General features: G+C 46.2%; 1 protein-coding gene across 1 annotated transcript in view; it reads left to right on the forward strand.

The window, feature by feature from the left end:
• Positions 1 to 6215, forward strand: part of ANKS6 (ankyrin repeat and sterile alpha motif domain containing 6) — a 705076-nt gene extending 698861 nt beyond the window's left edge. Inside the window, 1 exon segment of the mRNA XM_029589918.1 lies at positions 5590 to 6215. Coding sequence (XP_029445778.1) covers positions 5590 to 5624 — 35 coding nt within the window. The 3' untranslated portion in view covers positions 5625 to 6215.
• The last annotated feature ends 19317 nt before the right edge of the window (positions 6216 to 25532 follow it).

Raw genomic sequence — 25532 nt, forward strand, 5'->3', positions numbered from 1 at the left:
TATCTTGATTGTTAATATGTCTCAGCCATGTTTGACATGGTAGATCATTCCATTTTGTTGCTCTTTTTAAAGGAGCGCGGAATATCAAATTTAGTTATCATTTGGTTCCACTCTTATCTCCATGTTGGAAGGCAACAGGCATGGATCAGTGCTGCTGCTTGTAACTAGTACCCGATGACATCAGGAGTCCCACATGTGTTGGCTTTGTCAACCGTATTGTTTAACATCTACTTGGCACCTATCTGTCAACTCTTGGCCAGACTCTGTGAGGGTGTCCATATCTACGCAGACAATATCATTATCGTATCATTATCGTATACAGTGAGTAATACCTTGCACTCACTTCGACTTGCACTCATCTAGACTCAGACTTTTACCGCAAGACGGCAAGATAAGGCACCAAGGGCCTACTTAGCTCAGAGCACTCAACCAATTTGATAGTCCTACATACTATCCTCCACAGCACTCTTCCTTATAACTACTATACCATACTACTACCACTACCATACTACACTCCATCAATCATGCACACATACGATATCCCAATCATCTACAACCGAAGGAGAATCACCACAATCCCTCTCAACACACCACACGTCTCGCAAAAGAGATATATTCCAATCATGACATCACCCCTAAACCAACTTCTGGGCCTCACTCTGTTCTCCTTAACATTAATCAATGCACAATCCATCTCAAAAAAATCCCACCTTCTACACGACTACCTATCAGAAGACAAACCAGACTGCTGCGCTATCACCGAATCGTGGTTGAAACCTCAGGATACTGCACTAATTAACCAACTCCCTACACAAGACTATGATATATTCTCCATACCCAGACCTAACAAACGAGGTGGCGGACTGCTTTTAGCAGCCAAAAAAGAATTATGCCTTTCCCTTCAGACATCTAACTCATCAACATCACTCGAAGTTGCTATCTTCAAATCAAAACACCTACAAATTTGCCTAACATATGCCCCCCCTGGAAGCCTTGAATTAGATCCATCCCCTATAATTGAACTCATAGCCAAACACATTAACACAGACGCCCCCGCCATAATAATGGGAGATTTTAATCTCCACGTGGACCAATCACCACAATCTTCCAGCTGTGCAACATTTCTTAACACACTTAAATATATGGGCTTCAACCAAATCATCAAAGAACCAACACACAGAGCGGGTCACACCCTGGACTTAATTTTCATTAACGAATACTTCACCCCCGCATCCTCCATGATCTACACACCGGTTCCATGGTCAGACCACAAGATGATATCAGTTACTTTGAAGAACCTCCAACCATCCCTCAAAACCACTCAAAGATCCGCGATTCAATACAGGAAGCTATGCAACCCTGACACCATCAACAATCACCTATCATCAGCATTAAATAAACTGGACCTTACTGACGCTGACTCTGCCACATTCTCATGGTTCAAGATAACAAAGAACATAGCAGACCTGACTTGCCCTTTAATCACAAAAAGCTCTACTACCAATCAGAACAACAGAAAACCTTGGTACTCGCCACAACTGAAATCCATTAAGCAAGAACTGAGAAATAAAGAACTTCTATGGCGAAAAAACCCAACACAATCTAACAGGGACTCATACAAGTCGCTCATGCACCGCTACCGGACATCCATTCTACAAACTAAAAGGGATTTCTACGCCCAGAAAATTCACCACTTCACCTTCGATCCCAAAGCTCTTTTCTCTCTTGTCTCGTCGCTCACTAAACCCACCCCCCCATCCATCCCAGACGATCAAGCTGCCAAAAAAGCCACTGAATTAGCATCTTACTTCAAGAAAAAAATCACAGACCTTATATCACCTTTAAAAGACAACAAAAGCCCACATGTGACCAACCTCTACTCAATTCACCCCCAACAGAACTCAACTCTGAATAAATTTGATCTTATATCCTCCTTAGAGATCGAATCAATTCTAAAAAAACTTAAACCCTCCTCCCACCCCACAGATGCGATCCCGGCTAATTTACTCATAGCTATCCCCAAAACAGTTGCTAAAGCCATCGCAGACATTATCAATTGTTCGCTACTTCAAGGATATGTTCCAGACCCGCTGAAACTTGCAATACTCAAACCACTCCTAAAAAAACCCAACCTTTCCTCAGACAACCCAGCCAATTTCCGACCCATTGTGAATCTCCCATTCATCTCTAAAATCTTGGAAAAGATAGTGAACAGACAGCTTACGGAATACCTTGATGACTACAATATTCTAGCACCATCTCAATATGGTTTTCGAAAAGAACGGAGCACCGAAACTCTCTTAATCTCTTTATCTGACACAATACTCCTGAATCTTGAAAAAAAACAATCCTGCTTACTCATACTCCTCGATCTATCAGCCGCATTTGACACGGTGAATCACTCCCTACTCTTGGAACGTCTGACAGACATTGGAATCAAAGACACTGCACTAAACTGGTTTAAGTCTTTTCTACAAAACAGATTTTACAAAGTTAGAATCAACAACAATGAATCACACCCCGTCGATTCTTCTATGGGAGTCCCTCAAGGCTCTTCTCTATCGCCGACTCTTTTTAACATATACATGTTACCGTTATGCCAGCTTTTATCCAACCTCAATCTTAAACATTTCATATACGCAGACGACGTACAAATTCTTATACCAATTAAAGAATCCCTCCAAAAAACACTTGAATTCTGGAACTCCTGCCTGTTGTCCATTAACAATTTACTCTCAAGTCTTAATCTAATTCTCAATTCCAACAAAACGGAAATTCTCCTTGTCTCTCAAGACAATAACCATACAAGGCCAAATTTAAACCAAACAAATCAACCTTCCTTCTCTGCACAAGTGAGAAACCTAGGAGTCATTATGGACGACCAACTAAACCTAAAGAGATTCGTAAACAACACTGCCAAGGAGGGCTTTTATAAATTACAAGTCCTTAAACGCCTCAGACCACTACTGCACTTCCAAGACTCCAGATCAGTACTCCAAGCAATCATTTTCTCGAAAATCGATTATTGCAATTCCTTGCTAATCGGCATTCCAGCTAACACCCTTAAACCCCTTCAAATGCTGCAGAACGCCGCAGCCAGGATACTAACCAAGACCAACAGGAGAGATCATATCACCCCCATTTTGAGGGACCTACATTGGCTCCCAATTAAGTACAGAATACTTTACAAGACATTAACTATCATTCAAAAAACCATATACAAGGGCAGTCCGCTTGAACTCAACTTTCCTCTTCTACTTCATCTACCATCCAGACCAACGAGATCAGCTTATAAAAACACTCTCCAAACAACACACGTAAAAACTTCGCTTAGCAAACGAGCCTTGTCCTCAGCAGGTCCATCCTTCTGGAACTCGCTACCTTCTTCTCTCCGGACAGAACATTGCCCAATCAATTTCAAAAAAAGACTTAAAACCTGGCTTTTCGAGCAAGCGTTCAAATCATGATAATAAATCACATCAACTTCCACACACCGGCAAATAATCCATCCAAAGACTCTCAATCAAGCCCGAAACATAACACTTCACATTCAAAGATAATTTTAAGTTTCCCATTCTTCCTTTATGTTTAAGTTATTTTACCCATGTATTCTGTTCCAAGTTTTAAGTCCCTGTTCTATGTAACTTGCATTCTACATGCATGTCTTGTTCAGTTATAATGTAAACCGAGCTGATATGCAATCCTGCATGAAGCCCGGTATATAAAAATGTTAAATAAATAATAAATAAATATATATCTATCAAAAAGTCCTGGAATGAAACCTCTGAAAGGATTCTCTTTTGTATGACTAAAAGACTTGGATGACCCAAAACAAGCTAGCATTACATTTGGAAAAATTGAGATGGTAGTAATGCAATATCACGAAGCTCTCCCTAATCTCACCTTTCTTTTAATCAATAGAGAACATATCAAACTTGCTGTTCAAGCGAGAAATCTTGGTTGCATTATTGATTCTAAACTTTCATTCATTTCACAGATCAAGTTTCTATAGGCTGTGACTTTTGTGTCCGCTTAGTCCTTTCTATCCCCTGAAGACTTTTGATCAGTGGTTCAGTTACTGATAATGCCGTTACTTTACTTGATTAATGTAATGCATTATATTTAGCATTACCTGTCAGTGTTTTGAAATCATTACAGCTGATTCAGAAAGTGGCAGAAAGATTGATTTCTGGACGTTCAATTCAGGAATATAAAACCCCTGTTCTGTCAGGCCTTCATTGACTACCGATTCAGTCTCTAATTATGTACAAAACATCGTTGCTTGTCCAAAACCTACTAAAGTATCAACTTCTCCTTGGATTACATCATTGTCCTACTAGAGCACTGCGCTTTTCACAAATGGCATCACTTGAGGTCCCCCTCCTTTCATTAAATTCACCTATTCAGTATTCGCAGGTCAACTTTTTCTGTAGCGGCCCCTAACTTTTGGAACTAATTGCCTCTAGATCTATGGGCTTTGCAATACACTAAAACTTTCAAAAAAGTTGAAACTGTTTTATTTAAACAAACCTACTACAATAATATATTGTTTTCAGTGCCTTTTTATTAAGGTTTGATTGATGCCTTATTTTATATATTTTAATGATTTTATATTTGTATGTCTTTATTGTTTCATTTATTTTAATTATGTATGTTTTATTGTTAGTCGCCTAGGGCCTTGTGCGGCATATAAATAAATAAACTCTAACTATAATATTTAATGTGGACAAGTGCAAAGTGATGTGTGTAAGGAAGATCAACCAAATTATAGCTACACAATGCAAGGTTCCACATTGGGAGTTGCTACCCAGAAAAAGGATTTAGGCAACATAGTGGATATGTTGAAATCCTCTGCGCACTGTGCAGCAGCAGCCAAGAAAACAAATAGAATGCTAGGAATTTAGGAAAGGAATGGAAAATAAAACATAGAATATAATAATGCCTCTGTATCACTCCATGGTGCAGCCGCACCTTGAGTATTGGGTGCAGTTCTGGTCATTGCATCTGAAAAAGGTCATAGTAGAATTGGAAAAGGTACAGAGAAGGGCAAGCAAAATAATGACGGGGATGAAACAACTCCCTTATGAGGAAAGACTAAAGAGATTTGGGCTCTTTAGTTTGCAGATGAGATGGCTGAGGGGGAGTTGTGTTAGAGGTTTATAAAATAATGAATGGAGTAGAATGGATAAAAGTGAATTGGTTGTTTACTCTTTCAAAAAGTACAAAGACTAAAGGACATTAATGAAGTTACTAAGTGATACATATAAGACAAATAGAAAATAGTTTTTTACTCAGCACATAATTAAACTCTGGAATTTGTCGCCAGAGGATGTGGTGAAAGATGTTAGTGTAGTTGGGTTTTAAAAAGATTGACAAGTTCCTGGAAGAAAAGTCCATAAACTATTAATAAAGTGGACTTGTGGAAATCTATTGCTTATCCTTGGAACAGGCAGCATGGAATCTATCAACCTTTTGGGATTCTGCCAGGTACTTGTGACCTGGATTGGCCACTGTTGGAAACAAGATACTGGGCTTGAAGGACCTTTGGTTTGATTCAGTAGGGCAAAACTTATGTTCTTATATTTTCAGGGCAAACCTGCACAGGGTCCCCGATATGGCAGTGAGAGTGCAAGATCCCAGCAATGGTCCGCGGAGCAGGATAGCTGCCGGTCACAGACCCCAGGTCCACCAGCCTATTTTAACTTTGTGAAGAGAACTCATTTGGCCAAGACTGTCACTATGAAGTGAATGAACCTGTGAACATCAGCTTAGTGGCACAGCCAGCAACAGATATCACACAGGTGGGGATGACTGCTGAGTCTGAGAAGAAGTCCCTGAGATACCTGCACAACCTAATAGCAAACGTACAGATATTTTCTTCTTTTCCTCACTGTATGCAGAGAATGGCATGAGGATAAGTTGTGCCCTTATGGTAAAGAAGGGAATGATGAACATTTGGTAGGAAGTATTAATAGAATGGAACCCAGCATCTCAACATTCAAGAAAAGACTCAAGACGTGGCTGTTCACGCAGGCCTTTCCTAACTCCAACACTATGTAACTCCCATCAATCATCACGCTCCGCTAGTAATAGCGTTAATAGCCACCTCTTACAATGTTATTTATACATATATATAATTATCTGATCTTCATTTTCCTTCTCACTCCAAGTTATTGATTTCCTTGTTATATGTAACTGCTTTTCTGCACTATTGTTCAAATTGTAAAGTTTGTTATAATTGCACCCCTGTTTCTTGTGAACCAGCATGATGGGAATACCGTCTTGAATGTTGGTATATAAAAAAACTTAAATAAATAAATAAAATAATAAGAACAGGTCCTGCAGGCATGCTCCTGTTACGGAGGGAAAGAGCACATTGTGAAAGACTGCCCCTGGTGGGAGGATAAAGAAGGGGAGTGGAAATGGGTATGCGCTCTAGTAAAGCTTCAGTGCTGTAACTTCATGGATATTCCTAGTTTGGGACTTGAGACTTTGTAATCCCAATTGAGCTGGATGAGATCCCTGCCCAAGCTCTGGTAGATTCAGGATGTGAGAGGTTTTATCAGTAAGGAACTAGCCCAGGAAAGATATATCAATTACAAGAAGAAAGTGACATTCACCTGAATGTTTTGAGTCCATCTGCGTGTAGCAGATGGACTCAAAACAAGTGGGTATAGTGTGCTCGTGCGAGCAGTTGGAGACGGATCTGACGTCAGCACGGGTACATATACCCCCACAGGAAGTGCAGCAATTCAGTAATTTCCGTCTCCAAAGCAGTTTGGAGCTACCTAACGCTCGCTGAGCGTTCCTCCAAATTCTAACGACTAAATTCTTAGAAGAATCCTACCTGAAGCTCGAGCCCCACACTCCTGCGGTGATACCCTTGGGTCCCTCCCCCAGTTGAGTTTCCCGAGGTGATTTAGGTCCCTGCCTCGGACCGGTGGCCGAATCGCGGCAGGGACCTAGCCCCCGAGTGAGAAGGGCTCGGGCGCGGCTTAGAGGCAGCGGGTGCACTTCCTCGAGCGCGGCGGTGAAGGTAATCACCCTCTCCCCCTGCAGCCGGAGACTGCCCGGGTCACAACCGGGAAGCGCCGAAGATCAGGTAAGGCGTGCATCTTTGTTTGGTCTCCGGAGAACGAGGATTAGCGGGGCCGGCGTCCGTGGCAGCCCGCCATTTTGCCTGCCTGCTCACTGTGCTAGGCGCATATGGTTACGCGCACATTGTTACGCGCACGTTGTTACGCACACGCCAATAGGTGCACGCTGCTAAGCGCACATTCCATATTCAGGGGCGCACCCTGACAGGCGCACATTTATTTATTTAGTGATTTTTTTATATACCGCGGCACGTATAGATATACATCACCTCGGTTTACAGTAAACAATAAATTAGCAACAGGCTTTACATACAACAGGTTTTACAGGAAGTAAACAAATGACAGCAACAGGCTTTACATAAATAACAGATTTCAGGAGTACATAAAATAACTCCATTAACTATAAAGAACAAATGCAAATTCTATTTCAATAACGAAGCAGGAGAGAGAATATGCAATTAACATATTAAAGGCCTATTCCAATGTTGAGTTAATGTCAAGTCACAAAATATTGCACATAGGGGCGAAGGCGTAAAGGGAGAACAGAGAAATTAGCAGATTGAAACAAACGTAGGGGAGAGAAAAGGCACAGGGAGCTAGAGAAAAGTAATCAAGAATACGGCATTTAAGCGTAATCGAAGATCATTGCGTGAAAGCTTGTTCGAACAACCAGGTTTTGAGGTTTTGTTTGAAAGTTTTATGGCAGGATTCAAGTCGCAAGTCCAAGGGCATTTTGTTCCAGATGTTGATACCAGCTATGGAGAAGGTACGGTCTCTTGTGGACACGTGTTTGATGTGTTTAAGAGGAGGAGAGGCAAGTTTAGCTTGGTGGATATTTCTTATTGGTCTATTAGATGTACGGAATATAAACTGATCGGAGAACCATTGCATCTCTTGGTTATGTATTAATTTATGGATGAGGGAGAGTACTTTAAATGTAATCCTGTAAGCTACAGGAAGCCAGTGCAGGAACATGAGAGCAGGAGTGATGTGTTCGTGTCGGCGAGTATTGGTGAGAAAGCGAGCGGCAGAGTTTTGAAGCATCTGTAATGGTTGAATTGTGTTTTTCGGGAGACCTAGTAGTAATGCATTACAGTAGTCTAGTTTCGGCAGAATTGTAGCTTGTAACAAAGTCCGGAAGTCCTGTGAATGTAAGAGAGGTTTAATTATTTTTAGCGTATGTAGCTTGAAGAAACCATTTTTTTGATTGTGGCCGAGATGAAATTCTTTAAGGAAAAGTGATTGTCAATCATAACGCCAAGGCTGCGGACTTGCTGCAAATGGGGTTGGTCTGATGTTGAGATATGTGTGGTGTTAGCGGCGAAGTTCTTGTGTGGCGTGATGATGAGAAGTTCTGTCTTGTTAGTGTTTATTGCAAGAAAGTTTTCTGTGAGTAGATTTTTTATTTCAGCAAGGGCCAAATCCCAAGTTTTCAGGGCATTAGTAAGTGAATCCTTGATGGGGATGAGGATCTGTACGTCATCAACGTATATGAAATGACGGAGATCCAGTTTCACCAGAAGTCGACAAAAAGGAGATAGATAGACGTTGAATAGAGTTGATGATAGAGAGGACCCTTGTGGGACACCTTGTGATAGATTTCTGGGTTTCGATGTTTGTTGTCCCATCTTGACACTGTATGTCCTGTCTTTCAGGAAAGATTGGATCCAGCATAATACAGTGCCAGTGATGCCAATTTGTGAGAGGAGAGAAAGCAGGGTATTGTGGTTGACAGTGTCAAACGCAGAAGAAATATCAAGTAGCGCCAGTAAATAAGAGTGACCAGTATCAAGGGTTTTTAGTATAAAGTCTGAGAGTGACACAAGCAGAGTTTCAGTGCTATGGTTCTTGCGGAAACCATACTGTGAAGGGAAGAGTAATCGATTTTCGTCTAGAAAGTCTGTGAGTTGTTTGTTAATGACTTTCTCTAAGATTTTCGACAGTAACGGGAGGTTCGAGACTGGCCGAAAGTTGGCAGGATCAGAGGAATCTAGGTCAGATTTTTTGAGAGTGGGCTTTATTATTGCGTGTTTGAGTTGCGTAGGAAAAACACCATCCGTTATGGATTTGTTGATGATGTTAGAAATAGAGGGGGCAATCCTAGTAGGAATGGCAAGAAGTGTTTTAGTTGGCATGATATCAATGGGGTGCAATGCAGGTTTGATTTTTTTTAGAATTGCTTCAATTTCAGATGCTGTTGAGGTTTCAAAATTTGAGAGGGTGGGTGAAGAGCTCATAGTGCTTGTGGGCAATAGGGATACCGGCAGAGCAGGCGAGGTAAAGCAAGCCATGATATTATTAATCTTGTCGTGGAAGTAGGAGGCTAGTTTCTCACATTTATTTTTATCCTCATTTTCAGGGTTGATGTTTATTAATGGGGAAATTATGTTAGAAACATATTGGAAGAGGGCACGCGGATTGAACTGGTATTGATGACATTCATAGGCGCTCATTGATAGACGCATATTGATAGGCGCACAGCTTTCGCGCATAGTGATACGATACGCAATGGAGCGTATGAGAGCCCAGGCGTCCACGGAGTTGGCGCCTCCAGAATCGGGCATCAGAGCTCTAGGCCTCTGCTCAGCATGCCATATCAAAGCCACACACAGCGAGGAAGCAGACTCCTTATGTGCCCAATGTGACGAGGCCCTGGGAGTTCCAGGTCAGGGCCGATCCCAGCCCATATTAAGTGCCAGTTCCTCAGGGAACACCCCGGAACTAGCAGGCCGAAGTGAGCAGCCGGGGAATCCTAGAGACCTGGTGCCCCTGAGGCTAGACTCTGCTTCCCTCTCCTGGGTGGAATTATTCAAGGGGATTCATGCCTTTGTCCAAATGCAGTCTGCTCCTCGAACGGACCCATACGTACCAGATAACCCTGTCTCTGGTCCCTCTAGGCCTAAGCACGGCCACTCGCCACCCGGAAGACCCACTTACAGGGATTCAGATGGCTCTGAGGAAGAAGGTGAGCTTCCCGAGCATGGTGAACCTCCCTCGGGGACAGAGCCATATCGAACCATGAGACACTTCTTCCTTAAGGAGGATCTCCCAGACCTTGTCTCTCAATGCCTGTCGGAATTGGATATCCCGGGCCAGGGCACCCCAGGGGAACCTAAAATGAACCCCCTGCTAGAGGGCCTTCGTCAAACGGCCCACCATTTTCCCCTCCTCCAAGCAGCACAGCAGTTAATCAAACTGGAGTGGAATGCGCCGGAGGCCTCATTCAAAGGGGGTCGGGCCCTGTCCAGCATGTACCCCCTGGACCCGGCAACTAAGGAGCTGCTGGCGTGCCCCAAGGTAGACGCCATAGTCTGCGCAATTGTGAAGCGCACTACCATTCCAGTGGAGGGAGAGGCGGCCCTCAAGGATGCGCATGACCGGCGCCTGGACTCCATCCTGAGACAAGCCTTTGAGGTGGCAGCTATGTCCCTACGAATCGCGACCTGCTGCACATAGTGACGCGTTCCTGTTTGTCACAAACCAGGAACAACACCCCGGGAGAAGAAATGGAATCAGCTCTCTCGTTTCTCACTGATGCTGCCTCCGACTTAGTTCGTACGGCAGCCAAGGGAGTGTCCTCATCAGTGGCAGCCAGGAGACAGCTCTGGCTACAAAATTGGTCGGCCAACGACTCCTCCAAGGCACGCCTTACAAGAATGCCTTTTAAGGGATCTCTCCTGTTCGGCAGCGACCTCGAGAACTTGGCTAACAAGTGGGGCGTCTCTCCATTACCCCGTCTGCCAGAAGACAGATCAAGGAGGACCCAGCGCCCTCTTCCTAGGCCATCCAGAGGTAGAGGCTCTCAACACTTCAACCCCTACAGGACTCGCTACCAAGCTCCTCGTTCTCAGGCCAGAAACCAGTCCTTTCAGACCAGACACAAAAAGAAGGGAACCGGCTCGGGTTTGGGTCCCGGCCGCACCCCACAATGAGAATCAGCTGACCTATCTGGGGGACGAAGCCATAGGGGGCAGGCTAACCCTATTCTACCACAGATGGGTCGAGATTATTTCGGACCAGTGGGTCCTCGCCATCATTCGAGATGGGTACTACCTGGACTTCCTTCGTCTCCCTCCGGACAAGTTTGTGGAATCTCCTTGTTCATCCCTCAAGAGGGTGGCACTGGAAGTTACCTTGCAGAGGCTCCTGTCCTTAAAAGCCATAATCCCAGTGCCTGCATGGGAGATAAATTCTGGACATTATTCCATTTATTTTATCGTCCCCAAGAAGGGGGGCACCTTCAGACCTGTCCTGGACCTCAAGTCAGTCAACCGGCACTTACGGGTCCCAAGATCTGGCATGGAAACTCTGCGATCAGTCTGAAGCACAATACAGCCAGGGGAGTACCTCACATCCCTGGACCTATCAGAGGCCTACCTGCATATCCCAATCCATCGGGTTCACCAGCGCTACTTGCGCTTCAAAGTCCTGAACCAACACTTTCAGTTCCGAGCGTTACCCTTCGGGTTAGCCACCGCACCGCGAACTTTTACCAAAGTAATAGTAGTGGTGGCGGCGTCCCTCAGGAAAGAGGCAATTCTCTTCCATCCCTACCTAGACGATTGGCTGATCAGGGCAAGGTCACTGGAGGAGAGCCACCGGGCAACCAACAGAGTCATATCTCTTCTGGAAAGCCTAGGATGGGTAGTCAACATGAACAAGAGTTCCCTACAGCCTTCACAGTTGCTGGAATACCTAGGAGTCCGATTCGACACCCAGGAAGACAGTCAGCCTAACCTCCAAGAGGAGATTAAAACTCCGGAATCGTTTGCAGGCCCTGCTGAGCACCTCCAGGCCCACAGCTTGGGATTATCTACAGGTCCTCGGCCTCATGGCATCCACTCTGGAGGTGATACCATGGGCACGGGCTCATATGAGACCATTACAATGTGCCCTCCTATCCCACGATCCTCCTATCCCACGACCATTACAATGTGCCCTCCTATCCCACGATCACAGAACTACACCATACACTTACCTCTACCAGAGTGCGGAATCAGCTACGGTGGTGGTTGCAGCCCGGCCACACGAGCTGGGGGTCAAAAATGTCCTCCCCAACCTGGACTCTGCTCACTACAGATGCCAGCCTGAATGGATGGGGAGCACACTGCGAAGAACTAACCGCCCAAGGACGGTGGAACATCAACAGACTAGAAGCACGGGCAGTCAAGCTAGCCTGCCTGCGATTTGCCCACAGACTTCGCAACAGGGCGATCAGAGTGATGTCGGGCAAAGCCACCACGGTGGCATACATCAACCGACAGCGCGGAACCAGAAGCAGACAGGTATCCTTAGAAATAACCCCCCTGATGGCTTGGGCAGAGGTGAATCTCCAGGACATCTCCGCTGTCCACATCGCCGGGAAGGACAACACCACGGCAGACTTCCTCAGCAGAGAAAGCCTAAACCCAGGGGAATGGCAGCTGTCTCCCACAGCTTTCCAGATGATTGTGGATCAGTGGGGGACTCCGGGCATGGACCTACTAGCGGACAGGTCCAACGCTCAAGTACCCAGATACTTCAGTCGCAGACGGGATCCTCTTTCCCACGGGATCGACGCTCTGGTACAGCCATGGCCTCAGGGGATCCTGCTATACGCCTTTCCTCCTTGGCCCCTGCTGGGCGCCATTATACACAAGATTCAGCGGCACAGAGGCCTAGTTCTTCTAGTGGCCCCGGACTGGCCAAGAAGACCCTGGTACGCAGACATGAGAAGATTGCTGGCAGGGAATCCACTACCCCTGCCTCCACGCAGGGACCTGCTGCGGCAAGGTCCCATCCTCCACGAGGATCCAGCTCAATTCTCTCTTATGGTCTGGCCCTTGAGAGGACTAGACTGAAGAAAAGGGGATACTCGGGGCCGGTAATAGATACACTCCTCCGAGCACGCAAGTTCTCCACATCACTAACGTATATAAGGATCTGGAGGGTATTTGAAGCCTGGTGCGACACTCACAGCACCAATCCACATGCCGCTAAAATCCCTATCATTTTGGATTTCCTGCAAGATGGACTTCAGAAGGGTCTGTCCCTCAATTCAATCAAGGTTCAGGTGGCAGCGCTATCCTGCTACGGTCCCAGGAGTGACGGCAACAGCATTGCCACACACCCAGACGTTTCACGTTTCCTGAAAGGAGTCAAACACATTCGCCCGCCACTGAAGTGGCCAGTGCCCCTGTGGAACCTCAACCTAGTTTTGGAATTTCTAGCGGGACCCGCCTTCAGACCCCTTCGAGGCCTGCCCCTCTGTTTGTTAACCTTGAAGATGGTGTTCCTGCTGGCCGTATGCTCAGCACGCCGCATCTCAGAGCTACAGGCGCTGTCCTGCCGTGATCCGTTTCTCAGAATCACTCCAGAGGCTATCCATCTTCGCACGGTTCCTTCCTTCTTACCCAAAGTAGTCTCACACTTCCACCTCAACCAAACCATATCCTTGCCTACCACGGAAGGTTTGAAGAAGTCGGAAGAAGGTCGAATACTGCGCCATCTTGACATAGGCAGGCTGCTGTCCAGATACCTGGAAATGTCAGAAGCAGTACAAAAGACGGACCACCTGTTCGTCCTTCACAGCGGGAAGAAGCAAGGGGAAGCGGCCTCACGGGCAACCATCTCCCGCTGGATCAAAGAAGTTATCAAGGCGGCCTACGTAGAAGTGGGAAAATCACCACCTCTACGGGTCAAGGCTCACTCTACCAGAACGCAGGCGGCCTCTTGGGCAGAAACCAGGATGTTGTCGCCGGCAGAGATATGTAAAGCGGCGACGTGGTCCTCCCTCCATACCTTCTCCAGATTCTACCGTTTGGACGTCCAGGCCAGGGAGGACACAGCATTCGCAAGGGCAGTCCTAAATGGACCTCGGGCAGCCTCCCGCCCAGTCCGGGAGTAGCTTTTGTACATCCCACATTTTGAGTCCATCTGCTACACACAAGGAAATGTAGAGATTATTTACCTGATAATCTCGTTTTCCTTAGTGTATACAGATGGACTCAGCATCCCGCCCGGCTGCCGGTATACATGGGGATTCACGGTAAGCCATTTTTTCTTATACAGGGCATCCACCCTGTCGGGTGTCGACGCCTTCCGGTTGAGAACACTGGTGGTCTCCAGCTACTATCAAATCGGTCAGGGTAATCCTGTTCATTTCATTGATCGGTCAGTCACACATATATCCATAAAGCTTTTGCAAGGAAGATTACTGAGTTGCTGCACTTCCTGTGGGGGTGTATGTACCCGTGCTGACGTCAGATCCGTCTCCAACTGCTAGCACGAGCACACTATACCCACTTGTTTTGAGTCCATCTGCATACACTAAGGAAAACGAGATTATCAGGTAAGTAATCTCCACATTAATCTCCATTGGTGCACATTGCCAGGAGCAGGGACATTCTCTTTTATTTTTTAAACATTTTTTTAAACAGCAGACACCTGAAAATACATCCAATGGTGTAGCAATAATTAACATCTCTAGACATGTACACAGATCAGTAAATTACATACCCAGAGCCCCATTAAGGCTATCATGCTCCCCTCCCCTCATAAAATACACCAGCAGGACATTATCCCATTGAGCCCTGTCCTCTGGCAGTAAGGCCCCCAAACTTTGCCATATAAAAACATTTTACGGAGAGAAAGAATCATCTTTTTGATAACATGAATCTGTTTATACCAGTGGGAGACTAGTGACTGCAACTTCCAATATGTTGCAATTGTAAATCTTGCAGCATTTATGAGATGGTCACATAAGTTTGCCTTTCTGATTTCAAGCCATGTGCCTGTCCTTGCACTTCCGAGTTCTCTGTTATCCTGTTTTTTTGTAACTGCTCTCTTCCTGCTTTGTTTTTACCCCTGTTGCATGTAAACCGGCATGATATCTCTGATGGTCGGTCAAGAAAAAAACATAAATAAATAATTTGCATTGGGAACTTGCTAAAGGCATGTTGGCGCAGAGCCCAAGAAGGCATGTTACCAGTGTGAGATTCACAGGATAATCCAGAATATCTGCAATTTTGAATTCTACCCCTTTCTAGAAATTCTGTACACCCACCAAACCTGAAAAAGAAACCCTACCTCTGCACATCCTCTCCAGCATAATTGAGAAGCGAGTGGGAGAATTTAGCAAAGTATAAACTATATCTAGAAGTTCTCTTCACCAATTTATACATTCAGTTCATCGACTACATATAGAAATTCTGTGTACTCTCCTCCCAATACCCACTGTTGTGGTCACTGAAATAAGAATGCTTAAAACCAACAGCTTTAGAGAAAACAAATGTATTTTATTAAAATTCCACAAAATAATGTTATAGCTTGGTGAGAGAGGCAACATGCTACGCAAAGCATCAATATAACTCTCTCTCTAGTGATTTTGCTGATATATATATATATAGCAAGGCTATATATAGGATTTCTAAACTTTTCATCCACTCGTAAGCTAGATTACATACTTGCCACAATTTTGATGATTGGTTTTCTATTATAAACAAATATGAATATACATATGGTAATTTATTCTCACTGTCTATGCTAATTATTCTCGCATGTAGATGAGGTTATCTGTTGCTCGCTGTTAGATGGAATGTAAACTGTCTTTTTTTCTGTTAAAAATGTTCTGTTCTTAGACTGTCAACTCGCCTTGTATCTATTCAAAAATGTTCTATAAGCTTGTAGTTTAGTATCTTTTATCTAGCTTAGAGTCTTTTTGTCTAGGAAGTACAAGGTTGAGACTATAATGTTAATACTTGCAAAACTACTTCTGATCAAATATCAAAAACTTAGGAGAATAAGAATAATGACTTCATGTGTGACATGTTAAAAAATGTTTCACTGCTTCACTGCTTTCATGTCTGAGATGGGGCTTGTAAACACCATAACAATCCCCCCTTTTTGTCATTTTCATGATGACATATAATAAGCTGCAATCATGGTCTCCCCTCCATGGCTAGGTTGGTCCCAGGGCGTTTCTATCCTAGAAGCTATAGATAGACTGAGCCTTACCTGTCTTAAAACAGAGGAGGCAGCATATATTTTGAGGCTTTTAGTTTACTGAAAGACTAGAGGCCTAATATATATGAATTCATTTCCTGGAGAAAGTGGAAGGGTAAAAAGCAGGCATTCGTTGAATCAAAGTTAAAAGCAGATTTATGGCAGAGATTAAATGCACATACTTTTTATTTTTATACCTGATTACTATGTATCATAAGTAGCTTTTCTAATAAAATTTCTAATCTATGCGTAAATTGCTAGAAAAGGTATCAGAGTAAAAATCCTTTTGTATTTTTCTAGATTTATGAATAAATATAAAAATATATTAGTAAAATATACAATTTCTGTATGCTGTACTTCTTATAAACGTTGCATTCTAAAAGTGTTTTTTGTTAACTAATGGTTGTTGAAATGATAAATGTGAATTCTAAAAATTATAACTAATAAAATAAGGGATTGAAAGCTGAGAGTATATATTTGCAAACTAGAAATGGGAATATTTAAATTGATCTTTGTGTTGTATACATACATATTAATTAATTTATCTTTTAACAATTAAATCAGTTTCACCCCCCCCCCCCCCACCCTTTCATTCATTGACTTGTAAATATAGGGAACAACATTAGACAAGAAATAAAGGAACATGAGCATAATAGAATTATTTAAACAGTTTGAGCAATGTCAAATCTTGTAAATAGCTTGTTAGCTTTGAAGTATATGTTAACAGTTTATTATTATTTCTACATTCAGGAGGACATCTTTGCCTGTGGTCTTGTTTCTTGTACATTTTGGTTGATAATACAGTCAGAGTTGCAGCAAGAAATAATTTACTGAGTCTTATGTTTATATAAAATCTATTTGCAATATGTAATTTTCTTTTTCAGGGGAATAGGGCAGTCAAATTCCATAAGACAAATGTCCACAGAGGAAAGGTCAGAACTGTCAGGTAATGTAGTTATAATTTCAGGAGCAATCCGTTTGGAAGTGAATTTATGCAGAGGTTCAACCTGCATTGGCAAATGAGGCATCAAAAGAGATTAACATGATAAGAATAAATATTATTAGATACATTAAATTCTTTCCCAGACTTCCAACCAGGCCCCTATACCTAGAAAATCCCAAGAATTATGCAGAGGTATGAGAGCTTGGTGGGCAAGGTCTTATAAGACAGTGCAGGCTTTTCTTTTTTCTCCAGATTTATCAATAAAGGTACAAGAAGAGGCATTGATGAATTGGCAAATTCCTCCTTTCTCAGCTAACAACATATCAAGGGCCTGTTGGTTTTGTAAGACTACTCAAGATAAAAGTTGTATTTCTGTTTGCACATTTTCTATTCCATGAATAGTTTCGATAGCTAGTGATTCTACTGTAGCTGAAATATTGCAGATGGCAGGTTCTAATTCTGCAACTGCTAACTGAGCAAATAAAGCTCTGACAAAACTGTGAAAGCCAGTGGATCTTACAATTAAGGGGTTGGTATGATGGTGTTAATGTGTGGGATAAGAAGGATAAGTTAGGTTAAAACAAGACCAATTATTAGGGATGTGAATCGTGTGCCCTATCATTTTAACGATCGATTTCAGCTGGGGGGGTTTTGGAGTTAGTGCGCACTAAAAGGAAGTTAGTGCGGACTAACAAAATGATACAATTTGACACTTTTCAGGTCAGTTTAGGAATGAATATGTATTCCTATTGGCTGCCCTCTATTTATTCATGTTACCAAGGTTTCCACTGACGTGATGGTTAAATATATGGGGGATGGGAAATGGAAACGGTTGGTAGCTTGACAAAAAAAGTAATGTGATCAGTCAATGTGACTAAAATTGTGCCCTATCCCTGATACCGGGAGTGTTGTGTTCTTCCTGCACGCAGTGCCCTATCCCTGATACCGGGAGTGTTGTGATCTTCCTGCACGCAGTGCCCTATCCCTGATATCGGGGGTGTTGTGATCTTCCTGCACACATCCCAGTATCCAGGGATAGGGCACTGCGTGCAGGAAGATCACAACACTCCCGGTATCAGGGACATAGACTGGTCAGGAAGGTGACTGGTGTGTGTGGGACAGAGGCTGGTCAGGGGGTGACTTGTGTGTGTATGTGTGAGGGACAAAGACTGGACAGGGAGTTGACTATAGGTGTGTGTGTTTGTGGAACATTGACGGCTCAGGAAGGTGAATGTTGGTGCTTGTGTGTGAGGAACAGAGACTGGTCAGGAAGGTGACTGGTTTGTGTGGGACAGAGGCTGGTCAGGGGGTGACTGGTGTGTGAGTGTGTGTTAGGGACAGAGTGGTCAGGGACGTAAATGGTGTGTGTGTGTGTGTCTGAGAGGGACAGAGACTGGTCAAGCAGGTGTGTGTGTAAGGGACAGAGGCTAGTCAAGCAGGTGACTGGTGTGTGTGTGTGTTTGTGAGGAACAGAGACTAGTCAGGGATGTGACTGATATGAGTGTGTGTGTGAGGGAGAGAGGCTGGTCAGGGAGGTGACTGTGTGTGTGAGAGAGATACTTTTCAGGGAGGTGACTGTGAGAGAGAGACAGAGACTGGTCAGGGAGATGACTAGTGTTTGTGAGGGAGAGACAGAGACTGGTCAGGGTGGTGACTATTGTGTTTGTGTGACAGATTGGTCAGAGTGTTGAATGTTTTATGTGTGTGTGTGTGAGAGACAGAGACTGGTCAGGGCAGTGATGGTTTGTGTGAGGTACAGAGACTGGTCAGGGTGGTGACTGTGTGTGTGAGGGACAAAGACTGGACAGGGAGTTGACTGTAGGTGTGTGTGTGTGTGTGTGTGGAACAGAGACTGATCAGGGAAGTGACTGGTGTTTGTGAGGTACAGAGACTGGTCAGGGAGGTGACTTCTGTGTGGGACAGAGGCTGGTCATGGGGGTGACTGGTATGTGTGTGTGTGTGTGTGCGTGCATGTGTGTGAGGGACAGAGACTGTTCAGGGAAGTAACTGGTGTGTGTGTGTGTGAGGGACAGACTGGTCAAGCAGGTGACTGTGTGTGTGTGAGGGAGAGAGGCTGGTCAGGGAGGTGACTGCTGTGACTGTGTGTGCATGAGGGACAGAGTCTGGTCAGAGAGGTGACTGGTGTGTGTGTGTGTAAAGGACAGAGACAGGTCAGGGAAGTGACGTGTGAGGTACGGAGACTGGTCAGGTAGGTGACTGTGTGTGTCAGGGACAGAGACTGGTCAGGGAGGTGACTGTTTTGTGTGTTTGTGAGGGACAGAGACTGGTCAGAAAAGTGACGTGTGTGTGTGAGAGACAGACTGGTCAGGGAAGTGACTGGTGTGTGTGAGGTACAGAGACTGGTCAGGTAGATGACTGGTGTGTGTGTGTGAGGGACAGAGACTGGTCAGGGAGGTGATGGTGTGTGTGTGTGTGAGAGAGACAGACTAGTCATGGTGGTGACTGCATGTGTGTGTGTGTATGTGTGAGAAAGAGAGACAGACTGGTCAGGGGCACTGACTGTGTGTGTCTGTGAGGAACAGAGTGTGGTCAAGGGGTGACTTGTGTTTGTGTGTGTAGTACAGAGACTGGTCATGGAGTTGACTCTGTGTGTGTTTGTGGAACAGAGACTGGTCAGGAAGGTGACTTGGTGCTTGTGGGAGGAGACTGTCGTGTGTGTGTGTTTGAGAGAGAGACAGACTGGTCAGGGTGGTGACTGTTGTGTGTGAGAGACAGAGACTGGTCAGGGTGGTGACTGGTCAGAGTGTTGAATGTTTTGTGTGTGAGAGAGAGAGACAGAGACTGGTCACAGGGGTGACTTGTGTTTGTGTGTGTAGTACAGAGACTGGTCATGGAGTTGACTCTGTGTGTTTGTGGAACAGAGACTGGTCAGGAAGGTGACTTGGTGCTTGTGGGAGGAGACTGTCGTGTGTGTGTGTTTGAGAGAGAGACAGACTGGTCACAGTGGTGACTGGTATGTGTGAGAGACAGACTGGTCACAGTGGTGACTGGTATGTGTGAGAGACAGAGACTGGTCAGGGCAGTGATGGTGTGTGTGAGGTACAGAGACTGGTCAGGGTGGTGACTGTGTGAGGGACAAAGACTGGACAGGGAGTTGACTGTAGGTGTGTGGGTGTGTGTGTGGAACAGAGACTGGTCAGGGAAGTGACTGGTGTTTGTGAGGTACAGAGACTGGTCAGGGGTGACTGTTGTGTGTGTGGGACATAGACTGGTCAGGGAGGTGACTTCTGTGTGGGACAGAGGCTGGTCATAGGGTGACTGGTATGTGTGTGTGTGTGTGCATGTGTGTGAGGGACAGAGACTGTTCAGGGAAGTAACTGGTGTGTGTGTGTGAGGGACAGAGACTGGTCAAGCAGGTGACTGTGTGTGTGTGGGAGAGAGGCTGTCAGGGAGGTGACTGTGTGTGTGTTTGTGCATGAGGGACAGAATCTGGTCAGAGAGGTGACTGGTGTGTGTGTGTAAAGGACAGAGACAGGTCAGGGAGGTGACTGTGTGCATGTGTTTGATGGACAGAGACTGGTCAGGGAGGTGACTGGTGTGTGTTTGTGAGGGACAGAGACTGGTCAGGGAAGTGACGTGTGAGGTACGGAGACTGGTCAGGTAGGTGACTGTGTGTGTGTGTGTCAGGGACAGAGACTGGTCAGGGAGGTGACTGTTTTGTGTGTATATGAGGGACAGAGACTGGTCAGGGAAGTGACTGATGTGTGTGAGGTACAGAGACTGGTCAGGTAGGTGACTGGTGGGTGTGTGTGAGGGACAGAGACTGGTCAGGGAGGTGATGGTGTGTGTGAGAGAGAGACAGAGACTAGTCATGGTGGTGACTGCATGTGTGTGTGTGTATGTGTGAGAAAGAGAGAGACTGGTCAGGGCACTGACTGTTGTGTGTGTGTCTGAGGAACAGAGTGTGGTCAAGGGGTGACTGTTGTGTTTGTGTAGTACAGAGACTGGTCATGGAGTTGACTCTGTGTGTTTGTGGAACAGACTGGTCAGGAAGGTGACTTGGTGCTTGTGGGAGGAGACTGTCGTGTGTGTGTTTGAGAGAGAGACAGAGACTGGTCAGGGTGGTGACTGTTGTGTGTGAGAGACAGAGACTGGTCAGGGCAGTGATGCTGTATGTGAGGTACAGAGACTGGTCAGGGCAGTGACTGTGTGTGGGAGAGGGACAGAGACTGGACAGGGAGTTGACTGTAGGTGTGTGTGTGTGTGCGCGCGTGTGGAACAGAGACTGGTCAGGTAGGTGACTGGTGTGTGTGAGGGACAGAGACTGGTCAGGGAGGTGACTGTGCGTAGGTTTGATGGACAGAGACTGGTCAGGGAGGTGATGGTGTGTTTGTGAGGGACAGAGACTGGTCAGGAAAATGACGTGTGTGTGTGTGAGAGAGAGACAGAGACTAGTCACGGTGGTGACTGTTGTGTGTGTGTGACAGACTGGTCAGAGTGTTGAATGTTTTGTGTGTGTGTGAGAGACAGAGACTGGTCAGGGAAGTGACGGAGTGTGTGTGAGGGACGGAGACTGGACAGGGAATTGGCTGTAGGTGTGTGTGTGCGTGTGTGGAAAAGAGGCTGGTCAGGTAGGTGACTGATGTGTGTGTGTGAGGGCCAGAGACTGGACAGGGAGTTGTCTATAGGTGTGTGTGTTTGTGGAACAGAGACTGCTCAGGAAGGTGGCTGTTGGTGCTTGTGTGTGAGGAACAGAGACTGGTCAGGGAGGAGACTGTCGTGTGTGTGTGTGAGAGAGAGACAGAGACTGGTCAGGGTGGTGACTGTTGTGTGTGTGAGACAGAGACTAGTCAGGGTGGTGACTGTTCTGTGTGTGAGACAGAGACTAGTCAGAGTGTTGAATGTTTTGTGTGTGTGTGTGAGAGAGAGACTGGTCAGGGCGGTGACTGCATGTGTGTGTGTGTATGTGTGAGAAAAAGAGACAGAGACTGGTCAGGGCACTGACTGTTGTGTGTGTGTCTGTGTGAGGAACAGAGTGTGGTCAAGGGGTGACTGTTGTGTGTGTGTGAAGTACAGAGACTGGTCAGGAAAGTGACTGGTGTGTGTGTGTGAGAGGGACAGAGACTGGTCATGGAGTTGACTCTGTGTGTGTGTGTGTGAGGGACAGACTGGACAGGGAGTTGACTGTAGGTGTGTGTGTTTGTGGAACAGAGACTGCTCAGGAAGGTGACTGTTGGTGCTTGTGTGTGAGGAACAGAGACTGGTCAGGGAGGAGACTGTCGTGTGTGAGAGACAGACTGGTCAGGGTGGTGACTGTTGTGTGTGTGAGACAGACTAGTCAAGGTGGTGACTGTTGTGTGTGTGCGACAGAATGGTCAGAGTGTTGAATGTTTTGTGTGTGTGTGTGAGACAGACTGGTCAGGGTGGTGACTGGTGTGTGTGAGGTACAGAGCTGGTCAGGGTGGTGACTGTTGTGTGTGTGCGACAGAATGGTCAGAGTGTTGACTGTTGTGTGTGTGTGTGTGTGATAGAGAGAGAGACAGAGACTGGTCAGAGCAGTGTCTGTTATGTGTGTGCTTGAGGGACAGAGACTGGTCATGCTGGTGACTGCTTTGTGTGTGTGTGCACGAGGGACAGAGTCTGGTCAAGGGGGTGACTGTTGTGTGTGTGTGTGTGAGAGAGACAGAGACTGGTCAGGGCTGTGATGGTGTGTGTGAGGTACAGAGACTGGTCAGGGAGGTGACTGGTGTGTGTGTGTGTGTGTGCGTGCATGTTTGTGAGGGACAGAGACTGTTCAGGGAAGTAACTAGTGTGTGTGTGTGAGGGAAAGAGACTGGTCAAGTAGGTGTCTGGTGGGTGTGTATGTGCAAGGGACAGACTGCTCAGGGAGGTGACTGATATGAGTGTGTGAGGGAGAGAGGCTGGTCAGGGAGGTGACTGGTGTGTGTGTGTGTTTGTGCATGAGGGACAGAATCTGGTCAGAGAGGTGACTGGTGTGTGTGTAAAGGACAGAGACAGGTCAGGGAGGTGACTGAGTGCGTGGGTTTGATGGACAGAGACTGGTCAGGGAGGTGATGGTGTGTGTGTGTTTGTGAGGGACAGAAACTGTCAGGAAAGTGACTGTTGTGTGTGAGGTACAGAGACTGGTCAGGTAGGTGACTGGTGTGCGTATGTTTGGACAGACTGGTCAGGGAGGTGACTGTGCATAGGTTTGATGGACAGAGACTGGTCAGGGAGGTGATGGTGTGTTTGTGAGGGACAGAGACTGTCAGGAAAGTGACTGGTGTGTGTGGGACAGAGACAGGTCAGGGCAGTGACTGGTGTGTGTGGGACAGAATGGTCAGAGTGTTGACTGTGTGTGTGTGAGAGAGAGAGACAGAGACTGGTCAGAGCGGTGTCTGTTTTGTGTGTGTGCTTGAAGGACAGAGACTGGTCATGCTGGTGACTGCTGTTTGTGTGTGTGTGAGAGAGAGAGACTGGTCAGGGCAGTGACAGTGTGTGTGAGGTACAGAGACTGGTCAGGTAGGTGACTGGTGTGTATGAGGGACAAAGACTGGACAGGGAGTTGACTGTAGGTGTGTGTGTGTGTGGAACAGAGACTGGTCAGGGGTTGACTGGTGTGTGTGTGTGTGTGTGTGTGTGAGGGACATAGACTGGTCAGGAAGGTGACTGGTGTGTGTGGGACAGAGGCTGGTCAGGGGGTGACGTGTGTGTGAGGGACAGAGACTGGACAGGGATTTGACTATAGGTGTGTGTGTTTGTGGAACATTGACTGCTCAGGAAGGTGACTGTTGGTGCTTGTGTGTGAGGAACAGAGACTGGTCAGGAAGGTGACTGGTGTGTGTAGGACAGAGACTGGTCAGGGGGTGACTGGTGTGTGTGTTAGGGACAGAGTGGTCTGGGAAGTAACTGGTGTGTGTGTTTGTGAGAGGGACAGAGACTGGTCAAGCAGGTGTCTGGGTGTGTGTGAGAGGGACAGAGACTGGTCACGCAGGTGTCTGGGTGTGTGTGTAAGGGACAGAGACTAGTCAAGCAGGTGACTGGTGTGTGTGTGAGACAGAGACGGGTCAGGGCAGTGACGGTGTGTGTGCGACAATGGTCAGAGTGTTGACTGTTGTGTGTGAGGGACAGAGACTGGACAGGGAGTTGACTGTAGGTGTGTGTGTTTGTGGAACAGAGACTGGTCAGGGAGGAGACTGTCGTGTGTGAGAGACAGACTGGTCAGGGTGGTGACTGTTGTGTATGTGTGACAGACTGGTCAGAGTGTTGAATGTTTTGTGTGTGTGAGAGAGAGACAGACTGGTCAGGGTGGGACTGGTGTGTGTGTGTGTGTGTGTGACAGAGACTGGTCAGAGCGGTGTCAGTTTTATGTGTGTGCTTGAGGGACAGAGACTGGTCATGTGTGTGTGCACGAGGGATAGAGTCTGGTCAAGGGGGTGACTGTTGTGTGTGTGTGAGAGACACAGAGACTGGTCAGGGCAGTGATGGTGTGTGTGAGGTAGAGAGACTGGTCAGGTAGGTGAGTGGTGTGTGTGAGGGACAAAGACTGGACAGGGAGTTGACTGTAGATGTGTGTGTGTGGAACAGAGACTGGTCAGGGAAGTGACTGGTGTTTGTGAGATACAGAGACTGGTCAGGGGCTGACTGTTGTGTGTGTTGTGTGTGTGAGGGACATAGACTGGTCAGGGAGGTTACAGGTGTGTGTGGGACAGAGGCTGATCATGGGGTGATGTGTGTGTGTGTGTGCACGTGCATATGTGTGAGGGACAGAGACTGTTCAGGGAAGTAACTGGTGTGTGTGTGTGTGTGTGAGGGACAGAGACTGGTCAAGCAGGTGTCTGGTGTGTGTGTGTGTGTGTGTAAGGGACAGAGAATAGTCAAGCAGTTGACTGGTGTGTGTGTGTGAGGAACAGAGACTGGTCAGGGAGGTGACTGATATGAGTGTGTGTGTGTTTGTGCATGAGGGACAGAGACTGGTCAGAGAGGTGACTGGTGTGTGTGTGTTGTGTAAAGGACAGAGACAGGTCAGGGAGATGACTGATGTGTGCTTATGTTTGATGGACAGAGACTGGTCTCGGAAGTGAGTGGTGTGTGTGAGGTACAGAGACTGGTCAGGTAGGTGACTGGTGTGTGTATGTGAGGGACAGAGACTGGACAGGGAGTTGACTGTAGGTGTGTGTGTGTGAGTGGAACAGAGACTGGTCAGGTAGGTGACTGGTGTGTGTGTGTGTGAGGGACAGAGACTGGACAGGGAGTTGACTGTAGGTGTGTGTGTGTGTGTGGAACAGAGACTGGTCAGGAAGGTGCCTGTTGGTGTTTGTGTGTGGAACAGAGACTGGTCAGGAAAGTGACTTGTGTGTGTGTGAGAGAGAGAGAGTTACAGACTGGTCAGGGTGGTGATTGGTGTGTGTGTGAGGGACAGAGACTGGACAGGGAGTTCTCAATAGGTGTGTGTTTATAGAACAGAGACTGCTCAGGAAGGTGACTGTTGGTGCTTGTGTGTGAGGAACAGAGACTGGTCAGGGAGGAGACTGTCATGTGTGTGTGTG

This window comes from Rhinatrema bivittatum, chromosome 2 (assembly GCF_901001135.1).
Source record: "Rhinatrema bivittatum chromosome 2, aRhiBiv1.1, whole genome shotgun sequence".
Taxonomy (NCBI): Eukaryota; Metazoa; Chordata; class Amphibia; order Gymnophiona; family Rhinatrematidae; genus Rhinatrema; species Rhinatrema bivittatum.